General features: G+C 39.8%; 1 protein-coding gene across 12 annotated transcripts in view; it reads left to right on the top strand.

Annotated features, from left to right (window-relative positions):
• Positions 1-17,317, top strand: part of ptprt (protein tyrosine phosphatase receptor type T) — a 308,145-nt gene extending 290,828 nt beyond the window's left edge. For all 12 annotated transcript variants that reach the window (XM_069715322.1, XM_069715324.1, XM_069715326.1 and 9 more), the window contains 7 exons: positions 3,222-3,371; positions 3,642-3,815; positions 3,921-4,052; positions 4,655-4,780; positions 7,405-7,568; positions 13,476-13,611; positions 15,648-17,317. In XM_069715322.1, coding sequence (XP_069571423.1) covers positions 3,222-3,371; positions 3,642-3,815; positions 3,921-4,052; positions 4,655-4,780; positions 7,405-7,568; positions 13,476-13,611; positions 15,648-15,701 — 936 coding nt within the window. In that variant the 3' untranslated portion in view covers positions 15,702-17,317. The remainder of the gene's footprint in view (positions 1-3,221; positions 3,372-3,641; positions 3,816-3,920; positions 4,053-4,654; positions 4,781-7,404; positions 7,569-13,475; positions 13,612-15,647) is intronic.
• Positions 17,318-18,179: the final 862 nt, after the last annotated feature.

Here is an 18,179-nt window from a genome sequence, read left to right on the forward strand (position 1 = left end):
GATGAACGATTTTTACATTTTTTTCCAGTAAAATGTGGAAACTTTTAATTAAAGTAAAAAATAAATCACCAGTTGCTAATGGTTACTGAATTACTTTTTTTTTTAGTAAGAAAGCCCTAAAGTGAAAGTCACACAATGACTTCCACTATTAACACCTTTAATGTTTCTGGAAATATTCCAAGAAAGGACATTTTCCTTAAGAAAAATAATAAGTTTAATTACGTTGATTAGCTTGCAGCATTCTATCTCCTGTACTTTTAGTCTGCAGCCAAAAGTGTATGAGAAGCAAGATGATGAAAAGTGAGACAGTACAGTGTATCTTTGCGCTCATTGCGGCCATCATAAATGTTCCCTGAATGATCGATGAAAATAGTACAAAAACTCCCAACTGCAAACAAACACACATTCAAATACACACACAGATTCATGATCGTTTGAGTTAATGTGTGTATCAGTGGTAAAGAATATGGTGTGTGATACAGAGCCCCCTCCAGCCCCGACACACACACTCACACATATAGACACAGTAAACACTGTTGTTTTTTTTATTTGTGGAGTTTTAAGGGAGTTTTTTGCGATGAAGTCGGGGGGGAAAAAAATGCGCGACAATCTTTGTTACCACCTTCCTGCTAAAGAGTAATATGTGCTCACTACCTGTGATAATAAATCCTGCTGCGCATCACAGAAATATTTGACTTGTAATCTGAGTGTATTTGAACGTGTGTTTGTTCGATCAATTGAATCAATGTTCAATTTCGAGAACAGATGACACGCAGCTAACTAGAATGAACTTAAATGATGTATTTCTGTTCGGTTAGAGTTTGACCGGTACACAACAACAAGTCAAGCGCGGTGAAAAATTTAAATTCCATTTGATTTCTTGACATTTATTGCTCCATATCCTGAAAACAAACAAAAAAACACGGAGGATCTTCGAAAAAGTTCTGTCTGTTCGTCAACCGAGGACTCAAGTTACTTCCTATCCTTTACACAGTGTCATAATTTGTTCTAATTTTGTACTATCAATCGCTTTTTAAACAGTCTGCGTCTTCAAATGTTGGATATTTCACTTTGGAACAGAAGTGTTCATTTCCTCTTCTAAGCTACCTTAAGCCGACCTGATCCATCCCGGCGCTGCATTCTATTTGTGCTACTGATGAAAACCTCGCGTATCCAGAAAGTCAACTTTTCCAGGAATAAAAGAAAAACAGCCTCATTTTCAGACTGACAGCTCAAGCTCAAGAGTATGAAATTGACTTTTGAATGGGGTTTTTGGAAGTGCTAGGTTTCAGAAAAGTTACCCAGGGCATCACATTGAGTGTTTCCATATGACAGGAGTGGTGTGAAAGCTGGTTTTGTGTGTGTGTGTGTGTGTGTGTGTGTGTGTGTGTGTGTGTGTGTGTGTGTGTGTGTGTGTGTGTGTGTGTGTGTGTGTGTGTGTGTGTGTGTGTGTGTGTGTGTGTGTGTTTTTTTCTGTGTGTGCACGCTCATGTGAGGTTTTATGCCTCTTGAAACCAAGCTAAATGCTCCCTGCCCGGCCTTTTTGAATATGTGTGGGAGCAATTTGTGTCGGTGTTGAAGCCGCTTGATGCTATTATAATCCTGCTCCGCACAACACAAAGCAATTAATCTTTTAAAAGGCACAGGGGGAAAGAAGTGTGTGTGCGAAAGTGTCTCGACGAGTGCTTGTCTGTTTGTGTGGGTTTCTGTGTATGTGCCTGTGTGCATACATGTGTTTTTGCATGTACGTGCGTGTGTGTGTGTGTGTGTGTGTGTGTGTGTGTGTGTGTGTGTGTGTGTGTGTGTGTGTGTGTGTGTGTGTGTGTGTGTGTGTGTGTGTGTGTGTGTGTGTGTGTGTGTGTCACCAGAGAAGGTAACAGCCAGGAGAGGTCATTTCAGTGATGCTTTTAAACTCTCCTCTCCGCTCCAAGGGCAACGATTAACATTCAACGGAGAGAGAGAGAGAGAGAGAGAGAGAGAGAGAGAGAGAGAGAGAGAGAGAGAGAGTGAGAAGCAAATTGAAAAAGTGAAAGGCAGCAGACAAACACGGGAGTGAGAGAAAACAAGAGACAGAGAAATAAAAACGTAATCAACACCGGGTAAAACTGGAACGACAGCAGAACAGAGAAAGATGGAGGTAAATTAACGTGAATACTTAAGCTCGCGAGTTCGAGCCAAAGCCGCAACCGGATTTCGGTATTTTTTTTTTGGGCTGTCGCCATCAGGGACTCTATATAAAAGTGGACCTAATTTCCGGCTCCAAAAAAAAAATCAGCCAATGCAGAAGTGCCTTAAACTGCAATACCACCAAGTTCCACTAGAGGTTTCCATAGACTCCCATTCAACTGGAATTCTCAGTCAATCAAATTTGTCCACAAGTTTTCTGTATGTCATTTGCTAAATTCACTCTTCCAGATTCATTTGATGGTGGTCCACCTGAAAATAATCCAGTTTATTAATTATACAATAAGCTTCAAAAAGCCATCATTTAAACAGACACGCCCCCAAAACCATGTCTTTTTGAGGACTAATATCTACATAATTCTGAAATTATTTTTAGATGGACTACCAAAAAACCAATAAGAAGGAATAACTTTAGCGAATGACATCATCATGACTTTTGGAAAAAAAATGATTGCCTATATTTGAGAGAAGTTGAATGGTAGTGACCCTCGGTGGTATTTCACTTCGAGGCATTTCCGCGCTGGCCTCAATTTTTTATTGGAGCACAAAGAACACACTTGATCCAAAGCTCAAAAACATTTGGATGGCAAAGCAGTATGTTCTTTAATTTTACAACACTTTGGTCAACTGCTGTTGGTTTTAAATGTACTTTTTTTTTTTTTTAAATAAATTTGACTCAACATGACTTGTGTTCACTTTCAGGCTCCTGTGAGAGCACAAGCATGCAAATAATGTATTCACACACACAAATCAAACAAGAATTGTGTTCACAGTGGAATGTTTGAATTTGTTGTAGACTTGAACAGCCAGGAGAGCAGGAGCAGCTTCGCACAACCTCTTCCTCTATTTCTTACATCCCTTTACTTCCAGCTTTTCTGAGAAATTAGAGTAGAGTCCAAAGCCCACATGCAAATTTCACACTAAACACCATTTTGTTTTTGTTGCTCACATCAGCCAGAGATTCGTCTGTTATTTCCAATCAGATCAATTTTGATTCCCAAATGTAATTTTATTTTATTTTTTCGCCCACGTCACAGGAGCAGTATGTGTTTGTTCACGATGCCATCTTGGAAGCGTGTCTATGCGGGAACACAGCCATACCAGTGTGTGAGTTCAGAGCCATTTACTACAACATCAGCAGACTGGACCCGCAGACCAACTCCAGCCAGATTAAAGACGAGTTCCAGGTGAGCGCACACATTCACACCTACTCTGGGTTTTTGTCAGTTGTGGGAACATTCGCTCGACTTCCATTCACTCCCAGAAGATGTACCCAAACCTTCAACCTAATATTATCTTAAAAACATCCTTAACAAAAGACAACGGTTCACCTTCTGAGCATCAGCTGTTTGTCCTTTACTGTAGTCACCTTTGCTTTGCTTTTTAATTGCAGGTGAATCTGTTGAGAACAGTAAAATTAAAGAAGGTTTTAACACATTGTTATTGTCACCCATCAGACTCTGAACATAGTGACCCCTAGAGTCCGTCCCGAGGACTGCAGCGTGGGCTTGCTACCCAGGAACCACGACAAGAACCGCAGCATGGACGTTCTGTCCGCGGACCGATGCCTGCCTTTCCTCATATCCGTGGACGGAGAGAGCTCCAATTACATCAACGCTGCGTTAATGGACGTAAGTGTAACATTTCACAATCAGATTTTATGTGCGTGTTGTACATGCGTGCTTCTTGGTGGTTATTTTTTTTATTTGTTTTTTGGTCCTTTCTCAACGTTCCAGAGCCACAAACAGCCAGCGGCCTTCATCGTAACCCAGCATCCTTTGCCAAACACCATGGGTGACTTCTGGAGGCTGGTGTTCGACTACAACTGCTCCTCCATCGTAATGCTCAATGAGATGGATGCAGCGCAGGTATGAGCTCGTTCTGTAGCTGTTTTTGTCAAGAAAGAAAAATAAAATAAAAAAGACCAAACGCTACACTGGCAAGAGCTGACGCACTTAACTGTTAACACCAAGAGACTGTGTAATGGATGTGAATGTTACAATCATACCTCAGACCCCCCCCCCTCAATTAGTTTCTCAGAAGAGGAAGTAATTGCTAAGTTATGCGGTTATTCAATAATCCACAATACAATTCTTTGCCAAATCTCAGTCGTGGTCTACTTTAAAAGGAATCCTTTTTCAATCAATATGTTTGAAATTAAAAATTTCTGTCCCACATGGAGTATCTCAATTAACCTCGATTTCAATTTAAACACTTCGGCTAACACGGCACAGACTGGTAACAAAAAAAAAATCATAATGATAAATTACACTTGAGGAAGGTTGCATAGGAAGGAGAAGCCATGTCACTATTAGTCAACTATTTTGATCCTGATGTTTACGTAAACTGTCGTTGTTATTTGAAAAAGAAAATGTGCGAATGTACCATTTAAAACTTGATTTTCTTTGAATCATTCTTCTGTGTTTTATCTTCCTCTCCTCCTTACTTTGTCCGTGTCTTTTTTTAATAGTTATGTATGCAGTACTGGCCGGAGAAAAGTTCGTGTTGCTACGGTCCGATTCAAGTGGAGTTCATATCAGCAGACATCGATGAGGACATCATCAACCGAATCTTCAGGATCTGCAACATGGCCAGGGTACCTAATACTTTCATATCATAAAAACAGCAGGTTAAAAAGTAAAATATGAAATGTTTTGCACGTGTAACGGACAGTAGGTATGTATCTGTAATGCCGTGCTGTTTGTTAGCTCTGGACTCTCAGACTTTACGCTGTCTAACCTGGTTTTTAAAACGACATCGTTGTTTATTGAAATGAAATATAATTTAATATTGCGGTTATGGCCTGAAGGTGGTTTTAGGCTAAGTAACAGGCTCAGGCTCACGGCGTCGTTGAAGGACATTGAAATCCCCGTAAGGTTCTTCATGGACTCGCTTGATTGTCTTTGGCCTTCTCTTGTTAAAATCATTCTAATAGAATTTGAATCTGTTCAACGTGGGGCTGTAGATGTGTATTTATCTTAGTCTCTCTTGTACATATTTAATTTTGGTCTTTTCTCCTCCTCTATTGATTGATATTGCCAAATTACCACCGGTGGCATTTTTTTCTCTTAGTAAGTAGATAAAATAAGAACTACTGGCTTGACATTCAATAGGAGAGAAAAAAACAACAGCTTTGACTTTTCCATAAAAAATTTAAAAAAAAAAATACCCCAAAGTACATGGTATGACATGTAACGATAGATAGTAGAACAACATATCTGGCAACACAACGTAAGTATACAGGAAAGGCATTTTTCATTTCACGTGACCTTTCATTCTCTCTAAGATAACCGATCACGATGACATCAGCACATACATGTAGGGTGACCAGGTGTCCCACTTTATGTAGGACTGCACAGTATTTTTATCCCTCGTCCTGCACCCCACATATCGAGACAACGTCCCAAAGTGTCATTAACTCCAGTCAAAACTGCAGGACAGATGCTTTTCTTGCGCATACGTGGATCGTGTGCAGGTTAATCTGTCACTGTCATCGCTGCCAAATACGCCCAAAAGGGAAAATTGCAATTGGTACACAAATTCACGAGCTTTTTGGATTTCAGCACAAGACGATGGAAAACTACTACAAAGAAAAGGAAATCAACTTTTTCAAACTAGTTCAGCATTGGCATTCAGAAAGTTGCATTTAAGTAAATTATATTTGATTGAAACCATCACAGGTTTATGCGCTAACCTGTAACGTGCATAATAAGTAGTTTTTTTTAAGTTGGACAGGCAAAATTTGAGCCTACTTCTCAGCATTGATAACGTGTCCCACATTCGGTTTGTTGGGGTCGAGACTAACCTGGTTTGGTGAGTTTTTCAAAGAAAAAAACAACAGTCATATAGACCGTGGCGCAATAACAACACGCCATTTTTACAACTCCTCTCGTCTCCCTGTTTGCCATCTTGCCTTCATTCACCTCTATTCCTTTTCTCACCTCTCCTCTCTGTTGGCTCCCCCCACCCCCTTTCTTGTCTCTCCTTCCCCTCTCTTTCCTACCCTCTTGCCTCCCCTCTTTACTCCCTTCTCATCTCATTTTCTCACCCATCCATGACGGCACTACTCTAGTGGTGCCCTGTCATCTGCATGCTCCTATAGCGCTTAGCAAACTTCTCACCGCTACTCTCTATATTCTCTCTCTCTCGCTCGCTCTCCCTCTCAAACACATCACCAGTCTAGTGTGAAATGGCTCATATCATCGCCATAACAGCACATCTCGCACTGTGAGAGCAGCTCCAACCTAGGTGACTCTACACGGCCAGCCACTAAGCTGTCAAATGAGGAGGAAAAACAGTGAACGAGGTGGCGGGGAGAAAAGGGTGGAGAGAGAGAAATTGAAATATAAAAAAAATAAAAGGAAAACAACAACAAAAAAAGAGTCACGAAGGGAAAGAAAAGTAGAGTGAGCGACTCAGGGAAAGACGGGGTGTAGAAAAAAAAACTCAAATTAAAGGGGGTTAGAGAGAAATATGAAGAGGAGGAGAAATGCGAAGGTTTGCTGGGAAAATGAGGGGGGGGGGTAGATGCTGCTGTGTCTGTTTGGTCGTTTTCGTAAATGTCAGTGTGCATATGCATGTGTGGTAAACGTAGCAGTAAATCAGTCTGACAGTGATGGCGGGCTTTGGTATTTTTACATGGTGGATGCCAAGCGCCTCGGGCCAGAACGACTGAAAGCATGCCACGTCTGCCATGAAATTGAATTAAACATTATCATCTTTGTCGAGTCCAATCCTATTTCTTTTTGAAAAGATATTTGTTGGGGAAAAACAAAAACTAATTGGAGCGCAAACGCTCCACGACCACACAAGAAGTGCTTTATGTATCAGTTTAGGAAAAGTATATTATGCCCAAATGAGACAATTCTCCCTCTCCGGCGACAATCCAGACCACCGCTGAAAAAGAGCGGCAGCTCCCATCTCGAACAACTCTCTGTTTCTTATCTTATTTGTCCAGAATTTTTCCTCCATCCAACTGGTTTACCAGATTCAAGCATTTTAGACACACCCTGTTTTTGTTTTGTTTTTAAAGAGGAGAGAACGGGATTCCTTTTTTTTCAATTTTTGGTTTTAATTGTGAGGAAACAGTAGCGTCAGCGGTACTTCTTGGGAGTAAAATTGAAAATGTTTACACATACTGAAGCACTCTCCCCCGTGGAATGACTGCATGATTTTGATTGTTTGATAGTGATGAATATCTTTTACACTTCTCCCCCGCAGCCACAGGACGGCTACCGCCTGGTGCAGCACTTCCAGTTCATTGGCTGGCCGGCCTACCGGGACACGCCTCTCTCCAAGCGCTCCATCCTCCAGTTGGTCAGGAGGCTGGCAAAGTGGCAGGAGCAGTACGACGGAGGCGACGGGAGGACTGTGGTACACTGCCTGTAAGTGTAGCGCACGCACACAACACATGTAGACAACTCTCTGCCTGTTAAAAGGGAGTTTTTCCTTCCCTCTGTCGGAGGTTTCTTCCTGTTAAAAGGGAGTTTTTCCATCCTACTGTCGGAGGTTACGTCCTGTTAAAAGGGAGTTTTTCCTTCCTACTGTCGGAGGTTACGTCCTGTTAAAAGGGAGTTTTTCCATCCTACTGTCGGAGGTTACGTCCTGTTAAAAGGGAGTTTTTCCATCCTACTGTCGGAGGTTACGTCCTGTTAAAAGGGAGTTTTTCCATCCTACTGTCGGAGGTTACTTCCTGTTAAAAGGGAGTTTTTCCTTCCCTCTGTCAGAGGTTTCTTACTGTAAAAACAGAGGTTTTCCTTCCCTCTGATGAAGGTTGCTTCCTGTTAAAAGACAGTTTTTTCCCCCCTGCTGTCGGAGGTTTGTTCTTCCTGTTAATGGGGAGGTTTTTTTTTCCTCCTAGCTTACACGAGAAAGGTTGAATTGTCGGGTTCCTCTGTACAATGTCGTAAAGTTCTATTGTACGGATTTTACTGTGTTGGGTGCTTTGAAATAACCTTTGTAATTTTAATTGAATTCAATGGAATATAGATGCACATACTCAAAATACTTATGATAAAATAGTAGACTGGAAGAGGCACTTCTCTTCGTGATGACAGATCGATACGAGGCAAATAAAATGCAAATGTGACCTTAAGAGTTTGTGTGCGTGAAGGAGAAAAAGACAATGAAATACACTTCCTCTAAAAGACACTGACACACCTTTAAGACAAAACTAATGTTCACAGACGCAAGCACGCATTCATAGAACCATACATACACACATTTAAGATAATATATGAAATTAAAAGGCTTTTCTAGACTCTTCAATTCATGTTAGGTCCATACGGATGCCTTAAACTCAACATTTACAATTGTTGTAAAACTAAAAAAAATGAATGCCTGTTTATAACTGCGATGAAAGTTGGTACTAATTCCTTAAATATCAACGTCAATCTGGCTCAAAACTAAAAATAAAACACGTGAGATGTGTCTAAATGAAGCCTACAACCTGCACAGAGGTTATTAGAGTTAGAGCATTACATTACAGATTATGCTCACCACAAATTTCAACTATACATCTCATATTTGTACTACTGTTTTCCGTTATTTCCATTTTTACAATCATACGTGCGCGCGTGTTGATACACAACCACACCAACACCACTCGGCTCCGTGCAATTCCTGTCAGCAGAACAAATGAAGCTGATAATGAGGCAGGGAAACAGAAGCTGTAAAATCTATACAAGAGAGATTAAAGGGAAGTTCACTAACAATAATACGCCAATTCCAAACACTGCCTCAAGCGCATCACTGGTGTTCATCCAATCAACTTCCTCCGTCATAGCTCATCGGGCCAATCAGAAATGGCATTGATTTTTTTATTTCCTGTTCAAACTGCTGAGCATGTTTTTTTTTGTTTTTTGCTTTTTTTTTTGCTTTTTTAGTGTTTTCAGTTGACAGTGAGTGAAATACAGGCTTTAAGAATTATAATAATCCAAAATGAATTATTCCAAAATAATTGGTTTTGTAGATTGCAGTCAGCAAATGGAGACAAATCTGTCATCTCGAGTTTATCTGAGCCATTTAAAAAAAAAATGTTTGTAGAATTATCTGTCAATCCAGTGTTGTCAGCCATTCGATTACGACCATCTCTTGAATGTTTTCTTAGCTGAAGGGAGCCAGTGTCAGTGCATCGAGACACAAATTAAATAACATATCTGTTGACCCTTATACACAGAATCAATGTTTAAAGCATGGCGTCTTGTACAGATGTAGATATCGACGGAGATACACATCCCATCTTTGGACGCACAGTTAAAATCAATTTGTCGCTCATAGCAACCGACTCGATGGATAAATCTATCTCTACAAATTCCAAATTGATTGGTGTTTTAAAAGTTCTCATAAGTTTATGTTATTTTACAGTAAAATAAAATGCTGTGAAATAAAACAAATAAAAAAATAAAGACAAAATTAAAACAAAATTTGGAGTAAAATCTTTAGTTGTCAGTCCCAGTAAATGTGAGTAACAGGATGATGTAAGCTTTCTCTGCTTCTGGCTAAAGACAGCTCCACACTGGCTAATCAACCCCCACTATTGATTTCACAGACTCAGTAATACCAGCGATAAGGAGAAACATGATGGTTCAATCAGTGGCTGGTGAAAATTGATTATTTTCCTGCTCTTCACTTGTCCCGGAGGTTGGAGTTTGATGGGTCTTTAATGCCGAGCACATGTCTCATTTTCAGCATATTGCGCCGGGAGAACCTTTTAGAGACCAGCGAGGAGCGGCGCGCTTAACACGTCAATCTGTCAACGCTGTATTCATTCGTGAAATAATGCGGTTTTTAATATATCACAAGTCATTTACGTCAAACAAAATATTTTCATGAATTTCTCTCCAATGTAGTTTTTTAACCAAACACACTGACTATGTACTTTAGCCTGGATATTCAGTGTTGTGGGTTTAGTTCATGCTCCCAGTTTAGCACCCTAAAAACTGGAAAATTCCAGTTAAATACAAATTGTAGACTATATTTTTTATAGATTTGTAGGCTGCTATCATGTATAATAACATTGCAAACGTAAAGCTAACAGCTAATAGGTGGTGAACCAGCAAACAGACAGATTATACCAACCACTTTATATTGAGGTAAATGTGAAAGTGAATTCACGTATAATTTATGGAAAAACTGTTGGTGCACCGCTACAGAAACTATGGCCGGTCAAAGTCAAATCCAGAAGTGAAGATGTAAACTGGGGTGGATTCATTAATTTTGGCTAATTGCCTTTGATTTTTCTTCCAACTAAGTTTAGCTAGAGTTGAATGTTTGAAACCTCAGAAGTGTCTGTTTTGCGCGAATGAGCAAAAGCTGCCATCGAAGTTGCGTTGAGTTTCGCGCAATGTTATCTCAACCAACATAATCAATAGACCAAAAAAAATGATCCCTAAATCATTTGCTGATTTTATACATATGGAGTTTGTTAGACGTTTCACCAAAAAAAAAGAAAAAAAATAACTTAATCTAATTTAGGAGCATTTTTCACTGCCGCTAACAAAGTATAAAACCAAAAACATCAGTAGAGATTCAAGTAGAACTCGAGTAGAAGCCAGTGGGCGGATATATTTGATTGGTGACTGCAGATGTAAGAAAATTGCTTGCAAATTTAAAAAAAAAAAGTTCAGTTTCTTTTACAGTGATCTGGCAGTTGATACTCACACAGGGAGGTTAATAAAACATCGTGTCCATTTCTACACAAACATGGAAAGTTATTCAGTCGCCTTGACCCTTGCTTGGAATTGAATCTTGACCTGTCAGATTCCTTTGTTTTTTGTTTTTTTTTAGATGGTTGTTCAACTGTAATTAGCTTCATAATATTAATGTATTTTAGCCTCGAGATGTATTGGGCAGCACTAATGTAAAATGTATTTTTTTCTCTCCCTTATGCCTAGAAACAAAAACATTTCGACACAGAGGCAAGTGTCTAGAAAACTGAAAGTAACCCAAAGTCAGGAAAGAAGCGCAGAGGGGGGAAACCTTTGCATTTTAAATTTTAGTTTTAGATATTGATATCCAAACCCAGTGCAATGAGGACCTAAGGTGTTGAAATTAAATTTAAACACGGAAAAACTCCAATGGACCTCTTTGAATCCTTTGTCTCGCAATACATTTTTTGAATACGAAATATGTATTTGTTGTTTGTTTTTGTTTACCTTCAAAGAGAAAGAAAGTAGGTAAAGGGATTTGGGGGGGATTTTTGTGACGACTTGCCACTCCACCTTCCAACACCACAAATGTTTTATTCAGCCTGAATCGGGGATGAATTCAGCTGGAACCAGGTGAGATGGGAAAGTCTGGAGCTGTTTTCATGGTGGGTGGTCTGACTGCTGACTGGCAGTGAATGCTGACATGGGGGGAGGGAGGGCACACAGCCAGTAAATAGACACACAATTATGTTTACGTCGCTCTTCCTTTGTCCATTACAGCAACCTCCCCGCTGTATAAAGTCTTCTTCTTTTTTTTTTTTTAAAGCAAAAATAAGGCCAATTCAAGGTTGTACAAATGTGTTTAAATGTCTTAAATCCATTATTAGAGCTATTTTCTTTTTTCTTCATGCAGTGACAGCTTTCTTTGTACTGCGTATTCATCGTGTCACTCGCTGTTATTCTTTTGTCTCATTTAAGCCTTTTTGTCAACTTTTATTGTTATAGCTGATTCACTTTTGGGGAGCTTTAAAAATGCCTAATGACTCTAATTTGGCTTTCTGGAACTTGTACGTACTCTGCACAGTGATTTGTACTTTCAAAAACTCTGAAACCTGGTTTAGCTTTGTGTTGATCTGCTTTTTTTTTGTTCAGCTGTTGCATTGTTTTAATAGATAGATAGATAGATAGATAGATAGATAGATAGATAGATAGATAGATAGATAGATAGATAGATAGATAGATAGATAGATAGATAGATAGATAGATAGATAGATAGATAGATAGATAGATAGATAGATAGATAGATAGATAGATGATACTTTATTAATCCCACAAGGGGACATTTTTTCACTACAGCAGCATTATAGGTACAGGAAAGCAATAAAACAACAGTAAAAAAATATTAAATATAAAAATGCACAGTATTTACAATAAAATAAAATAATTAAATTAAATTAAAACGAACTAAACAATAGTGCAAAGATTTAAACAAACAAGAAAACAGACAACCAACGGTGTTATTGTTGTGTGATGGGTTTTGCCAGAGGTGAGTTATTGTACAGTCTTATTGCAGTGGGCAGGAATGATCTCCTGTATCTGTCCTTGTGACAGCAGAGCTGGAGGAGTCTTCTGGAGAACGTCCTCCGCTGTCCCTGCAGCAGGTGGTGGAGAGGGTGGACAGGATTATCCAATATGGATAATAGTTTCCTCAGCGTCCTCCTCTCCACCACCTTTTCCAGACTGTCCAGTTTGCAGCCAATGATGGAGCCGGCCTTCTTAACCAGATTGTTAAAGGAAGAAGTTATATTCTGTATAAATCTTTTCACAATAAAACAGGAGAGTCAATCGTAACCGTTGTTCAACAAGAAAAGACTTTAAAATTTGACAAATCTAAAAAACAAAAATTCTAATTTTAGAAATATATGTCCACACAATTGGTTGTATTAAGAATGAATTTGTCAAAATGTTCTTCCCGACTTCAGAAATCACGTATTGAAAGGTTAGAGATTTTAAATGACTTTAATTTCTATATTTTACAAGTCCTAACTTTTAAATGTTTCCATTACTTTGCGCTCACACCGTGACAGAGACTTGCTTTCATCTAAACAGGACACCATTCCTTATACTCACAGGCACGGGGTCTACGCTTTTAAATGGCATCGCGACAACCAAACAAATTTTCTCATAACCCATTTTATGAAGCTTTTTTTTTTTTTTTTTTTTTAAATCCAGTGAATGTTTCCTCAGTTCCTGGGATTTTAAGAGCATTATTCAAAAAGCTGACACACAAGCATCCTCAACACGGCAGCTGCAGGAAGGCAGGGAAATAGAAAGAGAAATACATGAAAGCAAACAGCAAATATTATGATCAACACATTTTAAAAAGCGGGGTGACTCAGTCAAAGGGGCAGGAGCTAGTTCCTGCTGTTCGAAAAAGACTTTTTTCTTTTTTTATTCTCTCGACTCCATGTTTACATCTTCGCTTGATCTCTCGTGTCCTCCAGCTCTTTTCCTCTCCTATTTTCTCTCTATTTCTATGATCAGTATGATGATTTTGCCGCACAGGTCTCCAGGATGATGATGATGATGATGATGATGTTTAATGATGAAGATCTTCTGCCCCTCCCTCTCCCTCCTCTGTAGTACCGGCGGAGGGCGTTCTGGAACGTTCTGTGCCATCTGCAGCATCAATGAGATGATCCAGCAGCAGAACATCGTGGATGTTTTCCACACCGTCAAAACGCTGAGGAACAACAAGACTAATATGGTGGAGACTATGGTGAGAATTCACAGCGCGCACACACACACACACACACACACACACACACACACACACACACACACACACACACACACACACACACACACACACACACACACACACACACACACACACACACACATTTCATGAAATGGTTTGCAGTCGACAATTTAGACGCTGGTACAGTCAATAAATACGAAACTGAGACTTGACAGCAACCAGTAACACCTAACCAGATAATTATTTGTCAGTTGGAAGTCGAATTTCCAATTTTTCCAACTTAACTGAAATGTCCCATCAAAGCGTGCAACACACCCGTCAGTCCACTGGACCATACCGTGTCAGTGTCACGTTTTGCCGCACCCAGGCGTAAGATTTAAGGTGTAAGGTGTTAAGATTTAGGAAAACATCCTTGTTTCAGGGGAATTAAGTAACTTTACCAAGCGGCAACCAACAGTGACGTCAACGGTTGGTTTGCGAACGCACGTTATGAATCCTCGAGTTCGGATATCAGCCGGCGCCATCTTTGCTAGTTCGGTGCGGTTTGGAGCCAGAAGTGACCAATAATGAGGGTTGGATCTGACTGACTCGCTCTGATCGGAAACCCGACGATACCACGTCCCGCCCACCGATAGCAGAAACTGATTGCACTACAGCCCTGTCAATCAAGCAGCCACGCCCCGAAAAAAACCCACAGCTTTTTGAGGCCTACTTTTTAATTAATGACGGGATTATTGTCAGATGGTCCTCTAGAGAACTAATACATTGGAGTGACTTTAACTAACAACACCGAAATAACTAGTGGAAACAATTATTTGACTTCCTATTTCATTAGACAAGTTGAATGGGAGTCTATGGAAGCTGGAGGCTTTTTGGAGCCAACCTCTGGTGGCACTCGGTGGTATTGCAGCTTAACGAACACTTCTATATACAGTCTATGAATTTCATGCATGAACGTTACATACCGTACCAGACTTTATCACCCCTTCATACGACCTCCGTCACGTGACCTCCTCCGTCAATCCCTCGCCGAACTTGCTCGTACTTTTATTAGAGAGGCACGTCGCACTAAAACGGTATCTTCCAGTGGACTGACAGGTGTGTTTCACGCTTAGGCTGCAATATGATGTCTATTATCTTGCAAGGTATTCACAGTCAACATTTGCCGTTTAAAAAAAGAAAAAAAAGGAAGTTATCTCGGTTCTTCTTGAAACAATTCTCGAGTTGACACCCCAGTTTCATGTTTCCAGAAAGAGAAACGGTTCTCGAACCAGAACTTTCCTGGCGGCGGGAAAAAAAAAAACGGCGTGTGTGACAGTTGATGCAGTTTATCTCTACGGCTGCATACATGCCAAGTGTTCACGAACACGCCGCGCATTTGTATTCACGCGGAGAGACGCACGCCAGCAGGTAGCAGCTGCCTCAGCGCTTTTCTCATCTCCGCCGTAAAATAAATTCTCAATTTGTTACCCACACCCTTCGAGTACAGCACACCTGCTGACACAAATACACACACACACACACACACACACACACACACACACACACACACACACACACACACACACACACACACACACACACACACACACACACACACACACACACACACACACATCCTGGGACCAGGGCGCGATGAAGAGACGCACAGTAACAAAATCACCGATACCCATTCCCACCCCCCCCCCCCTCACACACACACACACACACACACACACACACACACACACACACACACACACACACACACACACACACACACACACACACACACACACGAGGGTGGGTGTAAGTGGATTATACTAGTCCATGATTTTCAATATTTTGTCAAGGCTTTACTGACTTGAGCGACAGTTTATTGGTGAGTTTTTTTTTTTTTTTTTTATCCTTCGCAGACAGATGTGACTAAAAGTGTTGCTACTCTTACATGTCTTTTAACACAATACATCGGTTTTGCTAAAATAATGTTGTTCAAAAACATTAAGATGAATTAATGTACTTAGTTTTTTTGAATCCGTTCTTGGTTAAGAGATCTTTTTCTTACTCCGTCACAGGAACAGTACAAGTTCTGCTATGAAGTGGCTCTGGAGGCGCTCAGCTCCTTCTGATTGGCTGGGAAAATCTCGATTCCGACTCGCCATTGACGCTGCCTGTCATTCTCAACGCAACACCGGGGATACCCGAAGCGCCAAAAACTGCTTGGTGTTGACCTGAATCCTACCTGTGAGCATGTGTGCCTGAGTGTGTGTGTGTGTGTGTGTGTGCGTGTGTGTTTTTGAGAGCGTGTGCACGTGATTGTGTGCGAATGAGCGAGGGCATGCTTGCATATTTGAGCGTATGCGTGTGTGTATCTATATGTGCGCGCCTGTGACGACAACACCCACACACACACGCACACACACAACCTGTACAGAAGAGGAAAAAAAAAAAAAAGCAACAAACATACACACTGGTGATTTTTTGTGTGTGTGTGTGTGTGTGTGTGTGTGTGTGTTTTTGCTTCAGCCAGACTGGGGGACTTTACCTGCTTGTACAAAGAAAACAGAAAAAAATGATATGTTAAAAAAAAAAAAAAAAGAAAAAAAAGAAAAATTCAGATGTTTAAAAAGAAGCGCCACTTTCTTTTCCTTCTCTATCTCTCTGTCCTCTCTGCTGGGCTGTGATGTGACTATTGTACAGTATTTTCCTTTTTAGATATATTCTACGCCTTGAATGTTGTCTCCCTCTGAAGGCTGGATGCACCACTGGAAGATTTTTTTTTTTAGACAACTTTTTAAATCCAGTTGCAATGTGGATGTCGTTGATCAGAATTCAGTTAGCTGGATCAAAGCAACAACAAAAAAAAGAAAAGCACGTGTTAGTATTTCTGGTCATTTTTCTTTTTGATCCCATGCTGTTATGTTTCCTCGCAGCTAGCGCCTCTTGCATAAGAAGTTCCATAATTGGTTTCAGAATCAAAAATCCCAGCATGGTTTTCTATTTCTTCATACTGGATTATGTCAAAATCATCTGTGACAATTTTGACGGTTTTTACTTTTACTGGGAGAAGTTGTCACAAATTCAACAAGCAAAAGTCGTATATTACAAGCTGCGATAAGTTGAGTCAAGTACTGTGTGGAGAATATACCGACAGCACCGACAAAAGAAAAAAAGGAAATCCTGCCTTGCCTTTAAGGCCAAATGTTGTTATGTCTGCTCCTGTTTTTTTTTCTCACCAAAAAAAAAGGAAAAAAAAAGTCAAACGTTTTAATAAAAAGTTAGTCTTGTTAAAATCTTCTCGTGTGCATCCACCCTTAATGTAAATAAGATAAGACAACCACAGTCAAACAAACAAACAGACAAACATCACGCACCAGAAACGTTACGAGTAAAGGTTCGTTCCTAACATTCTAGCTCTAAAAAGCTGTTAATGTAAATTTTTTTTCAGTGATTATAGTTTAGATCAAAAGTCTCGCTTTACCTCACTACAAACTGTCAATTTAGACTCGTTGTCTAAAAAAAAAAAAAAAAAAAAAAGAAAAACAAAAAGGAAATATTTTTGCGTTTTGCACATTTAACTCATACCCCCAATATTCAGAGTTACTTTAAGAATGAACATGCCTGCTTGGACTGAACTTGTGATGCTTTGGGTACAGAAAATGTAACAACCTCATCAAACTGCATATCTAACGTGATATTAACTGCTCTCATATACATATTCCCTTAAAATGGTCGATCCACATGGGGGGAAAAAAAAAAAAAGTAACTTATTTCACTTTTTGGCTGTTGGGTCATGTGGTTTTGAATTTTGGCTTTGACTCAAACGTTCCTGAAGGATATTGGACAATCAGGGGGACAAATTATTAATTGAAATCAGGACTTGCACACAAATTTTTGCACTCTCACTTCTTAACTATAGACATGTAGAAGAAATCAATCAATTACATAACCCAGTATCAGGCCGAGGCGTGTAATACAGCCGTCAGTCCCCTAGAGGATAACATGTCGGTGTCACGTTTTTTTCTTACGTAGGCGTGAAAATTACACACATTTGTAACCAGCGAAGAAGTACAAAGATTGATTAAGTCCAAGTACGGGATGTGTCAGGCTTGAAAGGAAAGGACTTTTGAGTCATAAGTAAGTTACGTACATATCGTAATATATTTAACAATGTACGTTAAGTAACTCGCAATGAATGTAACATTAATTGGATAAAATTACTTCATTAAACCCAAACCATGTTTTTTCTTCCCTCAACCTGAGTTAGTTTAGTTTTCACGCCGAGCCGAAGCAAACCAGGACACTGACACAGAATTATCTAATGGACTAATGGTTACGTGCTTTGGTCTGATATCGGGTTGTACGGTGCAGCTGTATTAAGTTTAGCGTTACTTTAGTTTGGATCATTTGAATTTAATCTAGTCTGCGAAAACAGACTCATGCAGCATGATGTTTTTGTTCCTCCTGATACTAAATGTCGATTTCAGATGAGTTTATTTAAAAAAAACTGACTTTGGAACTTTCAGCTGCACATTCCTTTTTTTTTTTTTTTTTTTTGATGATCCACCAGATGCAGTTATGTTATTATCAGCTTTGAGGACCAGCTT

Source organism: Brachyistius frenatus, unplaced genomic scaffold (genome assembly GCF_029030835.1).
Source record: "Brachyistius frenatus isolate BFR_SWC_R1_liver_20210118 unplaced genomic scaffold, ASM2903083v1 Contig_141, whole genome shotgun sequence".
Lineage (NCBI taxonomy): Eukaryota > Metazoa > Chordata > Actinopteri > Embiotocidae > Brachyistius > Brachyistius frenatus.